General features: G+C 48.2%; 2 protein-coding genes across 5 annotated transcripts in view; one reads left to right on the top strand and one right to left on the bottom strand.

Annotated features, from left to right (window-relative positions):
• Nucleotides 1-2,941, top strand: part of STK32A (serine/threonine kinase 32A) — a 90,072-nt gene extending 87,131 nt beyond the window's left edge. For all 3 annotated transcript variants that reach the window (XM_026659458.1, XM_026659455.1, XM_026659454.1), the window contains 2 exons: nt 155-219; nt 1,447-2,941. In XM_026659458.1, coding sequence (XP_026515243.1) covers nt 155-219; nt 1,447-1,540 — 159 coding nt within the window. In that variant the 3' untranslated portion in view covers nt 1,541-2,941. The remainder of the gene's footprint in view (nt 1-154; nt 220-1,446) is intronic.
• A 5,821-nt stretch (nt 2,942-8,762) lies between these two features.
• Nucleotides 8,763-16,818, bottom strand: part of DPYSL3 (dihydropyrimidinase like 3) — a 73,841-nt gene continuing 65,785 nt past the window's right edge. For both annotated transcript variants that reach the window (XM_024199357.3, XM_024199358.3), the window contains exons 9-14: nt 15,541-15,697; nt 12,864-13,005; nt 11,931-12,101; nt 11,233-11,412; nt 10,022-10,184; nt 8,763-9,472 (exon numbers count right to left, since the gene is read on the bottom strand). In XM_024199357.3, the coding sequence (XP_024055125.1) occupies nt 9,384-9,472; nt 10,022-10,184; nt 11,233-11,412; nt 11,931-12,101; nt 12,864-13,005; nt 15,541-15,697 (902 nt within the window). In that variant the 3' untranslated portion in view covers nt 8,763-9,383. The remainder of the gene's footprint in view (nt 9,473-10,021; nt 10,185-11,232; nt 11,413-11,930; nt 12,102-12,863; nt 13,006-15,540; nt 15,698-16,818) is intronic.

Raw genomic sequence — 16,818 nt, 5'->3', positions numbered from 1 at the left:
ATGTCGACTTCAGCTACGTTATTCACGTAGCTGAAGTTGCGTACCTTAGTTCGAATTGGGGGGTAAGTGTAGACCAGGCCTCAGATACTGTCCTGTGTCAGTTGTGAACTCTAACTGTCCTCGCCTCTGTTTTTTCCCTATTTCAACATGGAAGGGCTGCCGTCTTCAGAAGCACCTGGAGTCACTGCAAAGGGACTTCATTGTTTTCAACAGAGAAAAGTAAGTAGTGACTTAGGAGAAGTGGACCACTCTGGCAGGTTTTTCAGTGTGTTGGTAAGACCTTCGACCCGACTAGCTCTCCATCTGCCCAAACCTCTATAGGGTTCTATTATATTTTAAAAAAAACAGTTGAAATAGCAGTGGAGAGGAGCAGATGTTAGTGAATGTTATTTAATCCAGGATCTGAAGGGGAACGGAGTGACATTTTTACTCATGAGATAAAGGGTAAGGCCCACAGTACTGAAAACTGGAACCCATACTGCCTTAAATTCCTAATGAATTTGGATAAACTATTGTCAGGGAGTGCATGGGATGTTCCCTGATGTTTTTAATGGAATTTATTCTGCATCCATTGATGTTGAATCATATAAACCTCTCCAAACAGGGGACAGGCTGAGGAGGAGATAACCAGTAAATCAATTAAAGAAAACCAAATACCCAGAAGTGTGCTCCAGCTTCATAAACCCCCGAGTGGAGACTGCCTCCCAGTTCTATGCATTAGCCACAGAACACAGCAGGACTAGTTCTACCACATCTAACCGAATCTCTGCCATTACAAGTAACCCCTCATCGTCTGCTCTAGAGCTGAACCTAGAGCCTAGTTAGTATATCTTAAATGAACAAGAATTGAAGTTGGAATAAATTCCATTGAAATGCACTGAACATTAGATGAAATTAACACACCAATCCTATGATATTCCATGCAAATTCATATGATTTTAAGGGTACATGCCTGTAACACTTGCTTACACAAGTAGAACCCATGGAAATCAGAGTCTACTTCTGTAAGTAAGTATTGTTCATGTGAGCAGGGATTGCTGGAGTGGGCCCAAAGTTTGTAATGATCCCCCTGAAGTAGAGCCTCCTTTTCGGGGGACAAAAAGAGCGCTAACTGTGAAATTGCCAGACTTGGCCCACCCAGGAACAGGGGAGAGAATATATTAGGGTGTACTCAGAAAATGGGTGGGGAAGAGTGCTGATAAGGGTGTGCTCAAGACAAGGGCTCAGCGGGCATGGCTGTTGCACTGTGCTAGCAGAAATAATGTAGCTAGCCGAAATGCTGTAGCACTCACTAGAGGAGAAATCGGCTGAAATCAAGCTTATGTATGGATTAAGAATTGACTGGTAAAATACACACCAAGCTGGCGGTGAAACAGGCATACGCTGCTGCCTCATGCTGGCTCTCCCTTGGGTTTTGACTCTTCATTTCTTTTTCTTTTTTTTAAGGATGAGGAGACACCACAATGAAATCCAAGAGAATATAACACTGGCACAAACCAAAGACCCAGAAGAAGAAGACAGCCAGAACAACAACCTCTGAGCTCACTTAGCCTCTGCCCTGGTGTGTTCCCCAAGGGTTCATTGCACACCTACACATGTTCATGGAGCTCGGTGAATAGAATTACCCACTGATAAAAGGACAATGCACATACCCCAGCACGGGGTGTCTAAGCCAGAAATTTGTGCACCTTTCTTTTCCTCCTTCCACCCTAGGTCAGGTGAATACAGGGGACCAGGGAGAGGTCTTTAGTACTGCCCCTGCAAATAACCTGACAAAATTAACAAGAGTCAGATCCTCCTTCTCTGCCGGAGATGGTTGCAGGAATTTGACCACAAGAAGATGTCTCTTTTTCAGACGAGACCCTGAGTGCAGGAAGGAGGAGCTTATCCTTGTGGAGCAGGATGCCTGCTGGCACAACATTTGGGTATTGAGTGCCTAGTGTAAATCTGGGCTAGGGATCAGTTGATTGCCAGTGGGAAGCAACAGAAGGGTATTTAATGCATAATTAGATCTGTCACATAGAATCAATATTAGAGATGAGCCAGCAGCAGAATCACAGACCCAAACTTTTTGGAAGTTTGGATTTTGACATGAGCCTCATAGCTTAGACTCATCTCTAATTGTTAGAGGCAGAAGGGGCTGCTCTCAGCCGCCAGGCAGAAGACAGGATCTTTGCTTCCAGCAAGGTCTTTCTAATATTTCTTTAGTCTGTGGTAGGGAAATGATCTAGTTCCTCAATATGGGGAAAAGGCAATAATGGTTTCTTATGTTTGTTTTGCTGTTTCTGAGTGATGAAATTCCCTAGCTTCCCTGACCTTATGCTGTTGGGCAGGGCTGGCTCAGCAATGGCTAAGAACATGTGAACAATGGGGACTGGTAGGGAAACCTACTCATTTGGGTCAGAAAAGGAAAAGGTAGTAGCTCTGTATGCTGGATAACACGCTAGGGTGGATGCTTCACTAGCACATACTACAGACTAAGTTCACCACTGGCATAAGCAGATGCAACTCCATTGAGTCCAATGGGGTTGTGGCCCCTTACACCGGAGGTAAATTTGGTTATGCATCTTTAAGTGTGCTAGAACGTCAACTTTGTAGTCTCCACTTCCCTTTCACTAAGGTGTTAGACATGAACATTATGGACCAAATTCAACCTTGGTCTAAGCAGCCACAATGCCCAACGGTAACTGCACCAACTTACACCAAGACTGAAATTGGCCAAAACACCTGGTTTATAGTGATGCTGTGAATGATGCTATCTGTTAAAGCATTAGGGCCCTGAGTTCTCACCTTCTTGTTTTGCTTCTGTCTTACTCTCACTGTGTGTTAAACTGTCTCCCATCTGCCCAAAGCTGTTCTTTGTACCCCCCTGCGACTTCCGTTCTCTCCTTGTCTGAATCTGATCGAGTAGAAGTCTGAATAAAAACAAGGTATGAGACTCCTTCCCAGACAATTAAAAGCCAGTTTTGTTTCTGAGGTCACTTGCATTTCAAGCCAAAGTGTGAGTTTCCACTGTTCTGAGCCAACCGGGAATCTCCTTGACTTTTATTTTAAATGTGCTTTTCTCCTTTGCGAAGCTGTTTTAAAAATTCTTCAGGAACAGCATCTGCACACTGCAACCTGGAAGCAGGTCTTGGTTCCATTCTCTGATACAGTCAGAAAACTCAGGAAAAGAGCCATCCTTGCTTTACACGTTTAGACCACCTGGGGCAGGATGGGTGCCTTCTTACAGATGCAAATGGTTTATTAGTATTATGAGTAAGCCATATTCTGTTGATTAAACAGTGGCTATGTTGTTTGGTTTTGGAGGATGCAGTTTATCCTTAGGCATTAGCAAGCAGCTGCCCCAAGGAGTGCTCAGAGGCCTCTCTCCAGGCCCTGTGAGCATGCTTGAAGCTGAGTTGAGGTAGCTGTCAACAGAGTGAGCAAATAGAAAATAAAGCCCTTGTCTCAGTCCTGCATGGAGTCCGGGGTCTCAGCACCAGGAGTGGCTGATCCACTATTCCTTTTTAAAAATGTTAGTCTCTCGAAATAAAATAGTCCCAGGTAGGTGGCAGTGATTCAGCTCTGCTTTGCTTTGAGGATCAGCAAAGGACTAGAAGCCAGTAGCTCCCTCGGGCTGCAGCATGGCTCTAGGAATAGACTACTTTGTCAGATACCTTTCACCCACAGCTCTCCCGTAGCAGCAACCGGTTGGGGGGGCTGCTGGGCTCTAGGGAGAGTGATCGGTGTATGCAGCATTAGAAGTAGCAGCAGTTCTGGCACCAGTGCACAATCCCTTTCTGAGAAGGTTGGACCCCCAAACCCAAACTCCAGATCTGAATGTCCCTGAACTGTGGGTGTGCTTGGAATCTGAATGCAGCACCGTAGCCTGAAGTTAGTCCCCATCTTTGTAACAGGGGAACTTCAGGGGGAGGAATGAAACACTGATCTGAATGCTGAGGCTTGAGCACATCACTCCTTTTAGCAGACAGAATCTCATATCGGAAGGATCTAGTGGGAATGGCCCCATCCTCACAGTGGGGTGTTTTGAGTTTGCTTTATTTCCCCCTATTTCATAAATCTACTAAGAGAAACCCAACCCCACTATGCACTAGCCATGGCCCTCTTTCCTTCACAAGAAGTTGGATACCATTCAAGATGTATCATCGCCGAATGATTGAAAACAGCCAATGGTATGAATTGAAGTCAAATGAAGCTAGCTGTTTCCTAGCTAGGCAGCTTCCGCTCTCTCAAATGGTCACCCAATGCTCTCTCTGAGGTGGTAAAGTCACCTTCTCCAAATTCCCTACCACCTTCCCCGTGGAGTCATCTTCAACGTTGATCCAATGAAAGCAGGATGGAAAAGACCAACAGAAAACCTAAAACACGATGGCTGGATGGCATCAATAGACACCTGTCCCTCACAGGCATCCTAACCCATGACATGCTCAGACACAGCATTGGGTTTTCAATCAAGTCCTTACTTTGACTCAATTTGGACTGATTGATGGAATTACAGCGGGATCAAGTGACCCTCACCACTACCACCACATTCAACCACACTGTCAATTAAAACTCACAACAGTCCTGGCTCCCAGTCCGTTGCTCTGAGCAATCTCAGTACTAGTACTTGGTGCTTACTTTAAAGTGCTGTACAAGCATTAAGTAATGAATCCTTACAACACCCCATCACAGAGGTCCTGACACCCTTTTACAGATAGGGAAACTGAAGCAAAGTAAGGCTTGGAGTGCTGACCTTTTGCTTCCAGGAACTGGCTGGGGCTTCAGGAGCTCCCGATTCAGTTCCTGGCTCTCCCAAACTTCCAGTGTGACCTAGCTCAAACTGCTTCATTTCTCAGTGGATCAGTTAGTCATCTGTAAAACAGGGATACACCTACCTCAGAGGGGTGTAGTGAGGCTATAACGGACTCTTGGCGAAGTACTCAGATACTATGCTAATTGGTGCCCATATAAGGACCTAGTTGAAATGCCCCAGGAAGACTGTTGAGAGCTAGGACTCGAACGCTAGTATGCCTAGCGGCTTGTTTTATGTAGCACCCTGGTATTACAAGCCTTCTTGCTACAGACCCACTTCCTCACCTTACTACCAAACACAGGTCAGCGTTTGTGCTTACGCCCACCCCCAGGGTTTTGTCAAATCTGTTTTTTGACAGTGGGAGCCTCCTAACAGAGGAGAATGTTCTAAATGCCCCCATAGCCGAGCACTCTAAGTACTTTTGGACAGAACAAGCATGCATTGATTCAGCCCGCAGCTGTCAAAAGCCCCATGCAACCTGAGTGATAGGACTAAATGTCTCTCTCAACCCAGATGCCTACTTTTTATCCCTGACAGTGGGATCAGCTTGAGTTTGATCTCATCGCTGAAAGGAATGCTTGGTTCTCACACAATTGGCTGCATTCATCTCTTTCACCTACAGGTGTTAGCCCCAACCAGAGCTAATACTATTACTGGTCACTGCTCTGGCACCAGAAAGGAGCTGCTTTGTTTTCCAATAGGCCATGCACATTGATGATGCGAAATAATTAAATCCTAATCCCAGCGTTCCTGCAATCTCTGGTGGGGTTTTATTTGAGTAAATTAGTCGGTCATGAATGATTTCTGCCTTCAGCACATAGTATCAGCTGTGTAGGTATTTTTACCACCTGTGTCACAACAGTATTTGAGCACCATACTAAATACCAACAAGAGCTTCCCCTCACCCACTGATTCCAAGACATGAAGTGGAAGGAGTTTTTCCCTCCTGTTGTAATGTATTATAAAATTCCAGGAAGCCTTTGACCCGTGGGCATGTTTCACGTTTCATGGCGACTTTGCTCGTGACCATTCCGAGTTCCACAGTCAGTGGCCCAATCCCAAGAAAGCATTGCCCTCCTCATATTAGTTCCATTGTTTCTGCTGAGGGCAGGTCATCTTTTCAGAAGTAAGAGAGGATCTCAGAGTTCCTCGGGCCCCACTCCAGTGGCCTTTGTCCAGGATAAGGAAGGAGTGTGAAGGGAGCCAGCATGGAGTCTGAAATACATGTAGATACAGTAGGTGGATTGCTGAGGTCTTGTCAGCCTTTTAGAACTACAGCGTCTACCCTCATTCTAGATGAGGCTCCTGGATTTTGCACTGAGAGGGTTGGGATCCATCTCGCCCATCTCCACATCCTAATCAGCTAACTGACTCCCACTCCTCAAACTGGCCTGCAGGCTTTCTGTTGACCAATGAAAAGACCAGCAGAGGGATCTGCAGACGGCAACCCTGAAGCACTGTGCACCCTGTGTGGACGTTAACAAAACCAGGCAGCTCCCACGAGCTGAAAAATCTAATTGCAGCTTGAATTTAGTGTTGAAAGCTCACTCAACAAGTAAATTGATATAGCATCTAATTCACTTTAGATGCAAGGGGCAGACAAGCACACGTTAAAGGTAACTTGCCATTTCTTCAGCCCTGTGGATGCTGGCACATTCGCAACTATCAGCCAAATGAAGAATTAAGACAACTTTTATACATGGTCTCCAAAAAGGACAACTGTGTGAACAGCTGCAGAGCCTCAAGGCGGCTGAGAGAGATCATTTCACTGATGATTTGTCTATCCCTCTGGGCCATCCACCTTTTCCTTTTCTTCCAGAAGAGCCCAGTTTCTGTTAGTACTAAGAAAATCTCAATGATATTTTTCTCCACACATCCTAAAAAAAACCCCAAACGAACCCTTGAAGGTTTTACATTTTGACTCAACACCTGAGCCACTTCAACAGTGACTGTCACTTACATAGTGGGGAGCTGAAAGTTTTACAACTGTTGCCAACTTTCTCAATATTTTTTTTAAAGACCCAGCTGTTGAAATCATGTGAATACACAACACTGTCAGTTTTCATTTAAAAATAAATACAATTTCTAGCCCTTAGAGCTGTGGAGGAAAGCTTGAAAACATAAAGCAGGTGCCACCAGAAACCATAAAACAAACAAGAACCAATTTAAAAAAAAAAAAAAGTCAATCTCATAATTTTGGGTGGCCTGATTCGTGGTTTTGGAATTCTTATGGTTGGAAATACTGCATTGCTCTTAATTCTCCCTGGACTCTTTATAATTAAGATTACAGAGTTTATTATGAGAGCGAAATGGGAACTGAAATTTTCATTGCCCCAAACAGTAGCAGTTAAGTTTTCCAAGTGAGTCCCTGATTTTGAATGTCTCAGTTCTTGTTGCCCAATGTGAAAGATGGTAGCCAGGGCCTGGCTTTTTAGAAGTGTTGTGTATCTATATATAACTCCCATTGATTCCAACTGGAGCTGTAGGGGCTCAGTCATCTGAAATATCAAGCCCACAATATTTAAAGTTGAGCACCCAAAACCAAAGAACTCAGTCAGTGGTCATTTTTGAAAATTTGAGCCTAGAAATGTATCCAAGTTGAGCTGATTCTTCTTTCTCCTGGCATTGGTAACTGCAGGGTTACCAGGCAGTGGGAGAGGTCTAACCTCCAGCTACTGCCCCAGCTCTGCAGTGGGATGGTGGAGACAGGCTGGCAAACACAACATTTTAACTTAGTCCATTTTGAGTGTTTGCAATAGGTGTCAGCTTGGCAGCCCTGGAGGTAGAGATTGAAGTCATCTGTTTATCCCTAGCTTGGGCAGTAGCAAGACAGGCTTCTCCCACATCTCACTACCAACCCTGTTCTGGAGGGGCCACTTCTAAACAAGACGGGATAGTTCAGGGTTCAAATCCATTTGGTTCCTGGCCTCTCTGAGACTGCCAAGAAATGGATCTCATTGTGGTATATTTAAAAAACCTGAAACCATCACTTTTCAGGGTCACTCTCCGTTGGATTTCTCGCCCCCTTCCAAATCCAGGAAAGCAGCTCAGGAGCTACGTAACCTGCAGCTCTTCATTTCTGATATCCCAGCACCCCCTTGTGGGGACAAGTTAGTATTGAAAATATAAAAAACAATCCAGACTCCAACGAGAAACTGCTGAACTTGAATTAACCTGCAAACTAGATACAGTACCATTAATTTAGGCTTGAATAGAGACTGGGAATGGCTGAGTCATTACACACATTGAATCTATTTCCCCATGTTAAGTATCCTCACACCTCTTGTCAACTGTCTGAAATGGGCCATCTTGATTATCACTACAAAAGGTTTTTTTCTCCTGCTGATAATTGCTCAACTTAATTCATTTGCCTCTTAGAGTTGATATGGCTACTTCCACCTTTTCATGTTCTGTATGTACATATATCTCCTTACTATCTGTTCCATTCTGTGCATCTGAAGAAGTGGGCTGTAGCCCACGAAAGCTTGTGCTCAAATAAATGTGTTAGTCTCTAAGGTGCCACAAGTACTCCTGTTCAATCCACTTGCTAACATTCAGTAGGATCCAGGAGCTTCTTGTGATAGTGCCTGTTTGCTGAAGAGGGCGGAAGGAGGCACTGGCCATGTCTCAGGCGCCCTGTTGTGAAAGGGGCAGCATTAAGGTCACTTGCAATGAGCACCTTCCCATGTGCATATAAATGTGTCTAACGTGTCAGGCAGGGTTCATGGCAAAGTCTTCAAAAGGAGACAGGAACATCAATGCTGGGGCTTAAGAGAGTAAAGTGGGAGCAGGGAGAGGACCAAACAAGGATAAGGCTGTCTCAGGAGGCGCTAGAGTATTGGCAGGGATTTTTCCACAACCCCCTCACTTCCCAATCCCTACGCACACACCCCATGGGAATCTGGGGCCAACAGAGAGTTTCCCCTTTTATGGCCATGGAGAAAAAACAAACTGGTGCAGCGAATTGTTTGGAAGGAACAGTTGCTTTCTGTTTTTTAATAAAATGTACAAAGTAATAAAGTCTTACATGAGGCGATACAACAGAGCTGTTACAGAGATGACTCTGAGCTTCCCGATGGGCCTCACAACACAAGACGGAGGCAGCCATGTCTGACCAGCACTGAGTGGAAACAGATGAACATTGACACAACACACAGACCCACCTTACCCCTATCCACCTCCCACGATCCCTCCCCACAACCCTTCCACCCCACCCTCCCGCCGATTCCTTCTGAATAACCTGCCTAGCTAGTTCGTTCATGCCACGGTCATTCCAGCTTTCTCCGCCCCCTCCTTACGATGCGGCATCACACAAGCACTCAACACGTATATTACAGACTCTTAACTTAGTGACCTGTCAGATCTGCATGCATGTAAAAATGAAAAAGAAAAAAATTAAGGCTATGCATAAACAGAAACCAAAGCAATATTTTTAAAGCTAGGTAGCGAATAGCGTTTGTGAAACATAAGGCTTGAGGCTTATTGATTCTTCAGCTCTGAACGGTTTTAAATTGCTTTTCCTTCTTAAATACCAATGTACCATTTTCCCCCTTGAATATTGGTGTTTCCTTCCCCGCTTGGGTGCTTAACTCAGGGAGGTTATATTGGAGCGGCCTCCAGGGGGCGCTACAATGCGCTTGCTTGCTGAACGAACACCTTCGTCGACCTGGGTACCTGAAATTAGGACATGACCAGAAACAAAGGGAGGGGAGAAAGGGAAATTAGAGGGTTGTGGCTCACAGGCCAACCAGTCAGGAGGCCTGTGGTCTCTGAGAAGGTGCCCTACACGCCTCAGTGGGGGCAGATTACTCTTAAGAGACCTACCCTCTTCCCTGTTCCTCCTTTCACTCCAATAGTACCTCAGTGCCCCCAGGCAGCCCGCAGCTGCACTGACCTCTCTGTGGAGCCTCCCCACTGGAGCTGCGCTGTCAGGGAGTGAGGGACTAGAAGGCAGTAGAGGGGCTCTGGCATTTAATCCCCTTTTAAGTCTGCAGAGGAAAAGGGGCTTGGGCAAGCTCCAGCCATCCCCCATTTAGGGGCCCCTCCGTGCAGCAAGCCCCACAGACTGGCAAGGGCAGCTCTCCCCAAGTCATCACCACAACCATTTGTACAAAATCTAACCCCAGTCCCACCCTGTGCCCAGCCCTCTGGGACCTGGTGTCACTGGGTTCTTCGGTCCATGGGTACACAGCACTTTACCGCGCAGAGACGGCTCACACTCACCTGACAGGCTGAATCCAGATTGATGGAGATTCCTGACGGGAGGCGTCTGCCGGGTGGGGGATCCCCTGGTAGAGCCTGCAGGAGTACCGCCTTTAGGCGTGGCTGTCAAATCGAACACGGGCCCGTCATACATTCCTCTGGGCACGGCGTGCATCTCGGCCATCTGTTGTCAGAGAGAGGGCACGGGAAGCAATGACGCTGCTTCTCTTAGTTACTGAGAACACTGGCACTGGGAAACCGGGATCCCCTGAACAGCGCAGGGAGCCCCTCCATCCTCCACAGCCCTCATCTGATTCAAGGCCACCATGCCCGCTGCTGCTATCTGCAATGCTCTCACCCACCTCACAGGGCTTGTCGTGCACCAGACCTCCCCAGCACAGATGCCCACGTTCCTGCTCCCTCAGAGACTTCCTGTGTGACCTGGGGCAAATCCCTTAGCCTCAGTTCCATGCCTCAGTTCCCATCTGTAAAAGAGCCCTAAGCCCAGCGCAACAGGCGAATCCTTCACTGTGGATTACTGCCCCCCTGATGGGGAGAAAGTCTGCCCACTCCCCAGCAGGGCTGGCGCTTCCACTAGGTGACCCTAGGCGGTCGCCTAGGGCAGCAGGATTTGGGGGGCGGCATTTTGCCACCCTCGGCGGAAATTCGGAGGCGGGGGGTCCTTCCGCTCTGGGTCTTCGGTGGAAATTCGGCAGTGGGTCCTTCACTCGCTCCGGGACCCGCCGCCGAAGTGCCCCGAAGACGCGGAGCAGAAGGACCCCCACCGCTGAATGCTCAGAGGAGGAGTGCTGCTGCCTAGGGTGGCAAAAACCCTGGTGCCATTCCTGCTCCTCAGCCTCGTAGCCTTTGCTTTCTTCAGTTCCCTCCAGACTGGCCATCCTACCATTTACAGCAACGTGCAAACAGCCCAACATCCTACCTCTGCTGGTGGCATATACTCTACACCCTTTGATGAGGCACCAGGGCCCAGTTGGGTGCCTAGCTCCCGTTGATTTCTCATTTGAAACACACTAACCGGGCAGCAATCAAGGGGCACAGTGACCAAAGCAGGAGAGTCCACTACTGCGGAAGAGAGCGACTCAGACATGTAGCTCCATTGGCGGTACCATTACAGCGATGGGAGTACAGCACGTGCCCCTAAGGCAGCTGCAGTGTTTTCCCACACCTACGGGACTCGTTCTCCTGTGTTCCGGGTCTCCTCAACTCCTTACCTTCCTCCTGGCTTTAATGCGCTTGTAGACATAGTCTGGGAAAGGACTGCAGGGAATGAAGCGCCCAGCTCCCTGTGTCACATGCAGGTTGCCATCCTCCAGCATGATCTTCCCCTGGCATATGACGACCAGCGGAGCCCCACGCAACTCCATTCCTTCAAAGATGTTGTATTCAGCTGCCTGCAGCACACGGGGAGGGGCAACAAGAGCATGAACCCAGGCGTTCTGAACCAGAGCCTGCCCAACTGAGATGATGTCCAGACTCTGTTACTAACCAATACCCACTCTGTGTACGGCCAAAGACTGGAATAGCAGGGGGTGCGAACAAGAACTGTGGCTAAGCACTAGAGCTCAGAACTGGCATCTTCCCCTTTTATTCAGGTGAGCACAGAGGTGCACAGTAGAGCCATGTGGGCCTGGAATAGTAACTAGGGGAGTTGTAGGTCAGGACAGAGGGGCGTTCGATGCTGTATTCAGGCTCAGAACTAAAAGAGCAAGAGGTGGTGCCACTCAGCATTCAGGACAAACACAGCCCATCTCCTAGAGCCAGGGGCTGAGTGGTCTAACTCTGCAATCCAGGACCGAGTTACTTTCTTACATCCAAGTCTCCTACTTGGCAATACAGAGCAGCTAACTTATCATGCCTGCCAGTTACGCCAACCACCTCCCAACACTCCCTAGGCCAGCAGCTGACTTACCGACTGGTGGCTTTTAGCTGAGACAATCTTCACTGCATCAGGATCCCATATGACCAGGTCGCTGTCCGACCCCACCGCTATTCTCCCTTTCCGTGGATACATGTTGAAGATCTTGGCAGCATTGGTGCTCGTCACTGCCACAAACTGGTTTTCGTCCATCTTCCCCGTGGCCTGTTCAGATATAAAACGGGTGGGTCTTCAACCTAGTTGCATTCATAGCTCCACAGTTCAGTAGGATCTCATGGGGAGGGAGAGGATGGTATCCAGGGAAACAGTATACCCCTTGTGTGAGCTGTGAGAACAGAAATTTAACAAGCCCAGACTAAAATGCCCACTTCCCTTTAAAGCCAGTAGGATCGACTAAGGGTCAGCCACTGAATATGAAGGGGAAAACCCACCCACTGGAATTTGTTTAGAATGGAAAATCTCTGCATTAAAAATTACCTGGCTTTTGAAAACTGATATAAGGGGAACTAGAGTCTAGCAAGCCTTGGGTATGTTTCCCTTACACAGATAACAGTAATACCCAGCTCTTATACAGAGCTTTTTATCAGACACTCTCAAAGCCCTTTACAAAGGAGGTCAGTAGCATTATCTCCATTTTACAGATGGGGAAAACTGAGGTGCAGTGCCTTGACCAAAGTCAGCCAGCAGGCCACTGACCAAGACAGAACTAGAACCCAGCTCTCCTGATCCTAGTCCAGTGCTCCATCCATTAGGTCACACCACCTCTCAGCAGCGCTGCATGCTTCACAGGTCCTGGATTCTCACCCTGAATGTGCTCCACTCCCCCCACAATTCCTTCTCTCATTCCTGCCTGCTTGGCTTATGTAAACCTGCCATTGAGAAAGATGTCACCACGGGCAGGACCATGCCCCCTCCTCTGGGGAACCTGGATGAGTTACCCTCCCCTGACCCCAATCCGTTTCTTACCACTGCCTTGTCCCAGATGACGGACATCCGCTCCTCGATGCCATTGGTCCCTTCCGGGATTCCGGTGAAGTTGTCCTTCCCAATCGCCTTCTGTGCAGTGCTGAATGTGCAGTGAGCACTCCCCGAAAGCTGCAGGTCACCACTGCTCGGGTGGGGACAAAAGGGTTAATGTAAGACATTTTGTTGGCCTCAGGCACGATCTGCTCCAGTCTAAATGGAGAGAAGGGGCAGGGGTGACCTCTATGCATGGGCAGCCCCTGATTTTGTCTGTTTCCTTTCCCCGAGTCCTGTTCCTATGACCCTTCTACTTTGGGGATATCCCTGCATCTTCCTATGTAGCCACAACCAAAGCCACTCAATGGACCAGCCTTTGGGGCACTGCAGAGTCTTTTGGCCCGAGCACACCCGCTGCGGAGGGCAGAAGCCACACTGGGTGGCTTGCAACAGACAGGATGGAAAACTGAGCTCAGACATTGCAATTAAACTGAAATGTGGCCAGGACACCGAGGTTAGTAGCCTAGCCCATGGGGAAAGTGCCATGGGATCTTTAATATCCACAAGTGGCCAGGAGCTTAGTTTTATGGCACATCTGAAAGAGGCAACCCTGAAAGATGCTCATCCCCTTGGCGGATCATCAGCACCCTACTGGGGCACAGACCTCACTGGAAGAGCCAAGTCTGGCTGGCTGCCGTAAACAGCCTCATCCTAGGCCCTACCCTCTTGTCTCTGGAGTCTGGGGCAGCAGACACAAAAGTGCCCCCCTCTTGGACATGCCAGGATTACTTCCATTCTTGTAAATGTGCCGTATCGCTGCACACATGACATCTCCAGCAAAAGTAACCAAGCCAGGGGGCTTGCTTCAAGCCCATTTCATCTCAGCTGTTCAGAGAAGCTTCATGATTATTATTAGATTCCATGTCCCAAAGCCTGTTTAAAAAGCACCCCTAAAGAGCTTGCAGGGACTGAGCTGCGTGCTCTAGTCTGGTATATTCGTGTGTAAAGACACCAGAGGGCAGCAGCAAGCAGCTCTAGTGTCCGAACCAGCAACTGCATTTAGTTCTCTGGAAACTTCCTGGCTGCCGGGTATTCAGGGAGCAGAGAGGATGCAGGATAATTATGAAGTCATCCTGGTGGGGTGGGGGAGGAGGTGGGAGGAAACAATCCTCAAAGCCATGTCTAATGATAAGGAGGAAAAGTACAGGGATTGCTGGGTTTCCAGATGGACTGGGCATGAATCTGAAAAGCACAGAGACACAAATACGCTGAGCCTTGTGCCCTTGGTCTGGGCCTAGGAACCTCAGTTCTAATCCACTGATAATCTCTATCTCCCCTTCACAATTGCTGCCATATGTCTGACCTACTGCCCAGACAGAAACCCAACCAGACGACAAAACAGGCTTCCTAATTGCCATCAGCTTTGTACCAGGACAAGAAAACAAGCCAAAGAGACCAGCTGGGATCCGAGAAGAGCTTCCTTTGATCTCTGGTTGGAGAATCCTACAGAAGAATATAAGGGGCTGCACATAGGAGGAAATCGGTGCAGTTTGGGAGAGGCACATGTGGGTCCCAAAGCTCTTCATACTTTTCTCCTTTTGGTCAGAGGCAGGTAAATGTGGTGCTCTTGTGAAGGGAGGGGTTGATAAGTCTATGCAATGGGCTCTGCACACTTTCCCACAACCCACTCAGCTAATGCACCTTAAATATTGATCTGCAGCTATTTCATTTCTGGGACCTCAACGCAGCTCTGCCAGTGCACCTCAGTGCTGATCCTGGGCACATCCTGCTAACCCAGTCTTGGAGCTGCCCAGGCAGCACGACGTAGCCACTTCCGCTCCTGAACTGCGGCAGCACCCCATTATTCCAGACATACCCCTCCACACAATGCTAGCAACGCAACTCAATCCTGGCCTGCAGTCTCCTGTTAACCCAGTTTTGTGCCAGCACACAACTCTATCTACACACCTCATTCCTGTTCTGCAGCTGCTGCTTATCCAGTCCAAGGTTTTTCTTCAGTTAACACGGGAGTCAATACCATTGCTTTGAATGGTAAATATCCTCCACCAGCTAGCAAGGACCAGCCACCATGTATATAGTTAAATGTACAAACACTGGGGTAAAGCCTTTAACTTCCTACATGATGGACAGATCTGGGTAGCAAATGAACAGTGTCTGTGGGCACTGTGTTGTAGCACCATCCTTCATGTAAAGTGTAAAGTGTTCTTTACAACAGGGCCCATGTAAAAACAAGGGGACTTGGATCGTTATTATTTGCTCAGTATTTTCAACATGGCGGAGCAGGAGTTGGAGAATCCAGCAGTTCATTCTGCATCCCGCAAGGTAAGCCTTTCTCTTTTACTCTTAGAATTGTTAATCCCCCGGATCCAGATACCCCAGAACTTTGGGGCATTTCAAATATCAAGCCCGGTTTTGCAAGGTTTTTGCAGCTTACAGCCCAACAAATAGTCCAGTGCTTCCACTCTTCCTGCTGTGCCTCGCTGCTGAGTCCACAGCCCCCTCAGTCACTGACCCATCCAGAGTCAAGGTCCCCCTACACAACCCCAGATCCACAGCAGTCTCAGGTTCCCGAGAGGGAACTGCCCTGGCACAGCCCCAGCAATTTCTTCAGTGCAATTCTTGTGGGGAAAAGAGAGGTTTTCTCCCACTGCAAATCACCCACCTGGCCAGTAAGGAGTTGATGTAGTCGGGGGTTGTTGGGTCTGGACTCAAAGGTGGAGAGGTCACAAACGCAGCAGCCTTGGCCCAATTCTTGCTCCAATAGTGTGTCCCATCCGTGCCAAGACTGGCTGTGATAGGCTCACCAAACACCACATTCCCTGTAGAGAAGAGATACGGATGGATCTCAGTGTGTTTTAGCTGAGCATGGGGGCATTCTCGTTTCCCCAGTGCTTATGGAATTGGACCTTCAATGGACAGATCACTTGGTTTATCTATTTTGATTTAGGATATTGGCTTGTGTGGATCAGATTGGGTGTGACTCCAAGTGGGAACGTATGGGGGCAGGGAGAACAAGCAGTGTCCAGTCTTTGCCTGTGGCACAGGTTCCAGGCATGATCCTGGTCCTGCCACTCAAGGACCTGGGGTCTCAAGTTGCTGGGGTGAAACCCCAGTGGGGTCATTGAGGGGAAAGGAAAGAACTCTGGGGGTGAGCGATGCCGGGAACACCCACTGAGACAGCACAGATCACGCTACTGAGGATTATCGAGTCCCAACTTCGTCTGCGTATTTTCAGCTCTTTGGAGCAGAGGCTGCATTTTCCCCTCATTTGTATCGAACACACTGGCACCACTCAGCGAGTAACAGCACAAGTGTAGGACTCCAGCTTGCCAGATGCATTCCCTTTGTGCCTGTTGCCTTCATATCTAGCCCCAAGAACAACAGCCACATGGCTACCAGAGTGATTGGCACCCTAGTAATACCTGACAGGAGTCAGGAATCCCACTGGCTGGCAGCAGGGTGCTCTGTCCAGAACAGATCTCGCAATGCAAGCTTCCAACCTGAGTCAAATACACACAGTGCAGTTTGACACACCGGACGAAGGGTCAGACCTCTCAGGGTCTGTTCAGTTTCATCTGCCTCATGTTCTCTATCTCCCACTCCTCCCTCTCTGCACATTTCAGACAGGTAAATATATACCAAACACCATCAAAGCTCTGGCCACCTCTGCACTCCACAGATTCAGTTTCGTCACACTGATAACCTCTCTAAACCTGTGTAAAGGCCCCAGACAGCTCAGACACATGGAGATCTGTCTGCTAGCGTGAGGAGTTGGCTCAAGCGAGCCAAGATTTTCAAGTGTGTGTGTCTGTGGGTCTCTCTCTATTCCCTGTCAAAGGCAGTGGTGAGGAAGGTGAGATGTGGGTGCCGGACTTGGACACACAGAAGGACAATAGGTTTGACAGACATTTTATTTAACATCTCTAGGGAAAACCAGGGA

Source organism: Terrapene carolina, unplaced genomic scaffold (genome assembly GCF_002925995.2).
Source record: "Terrapene carolina triunguis isolate 2854851 unplaced genomic scaffold, T_m_triunguis-2.0 Scaffold629, whole genome shotgun sequence".
NCBI lineage: Eukaryota > Metazoa > Chordata > Testudines > Emydidae > Terrapene > Terrapene triunguis.
Note: the sequence above shows the minus strand (reverse complement) of the source record. Positions and strands in the feature narration are given on the sequence as shown.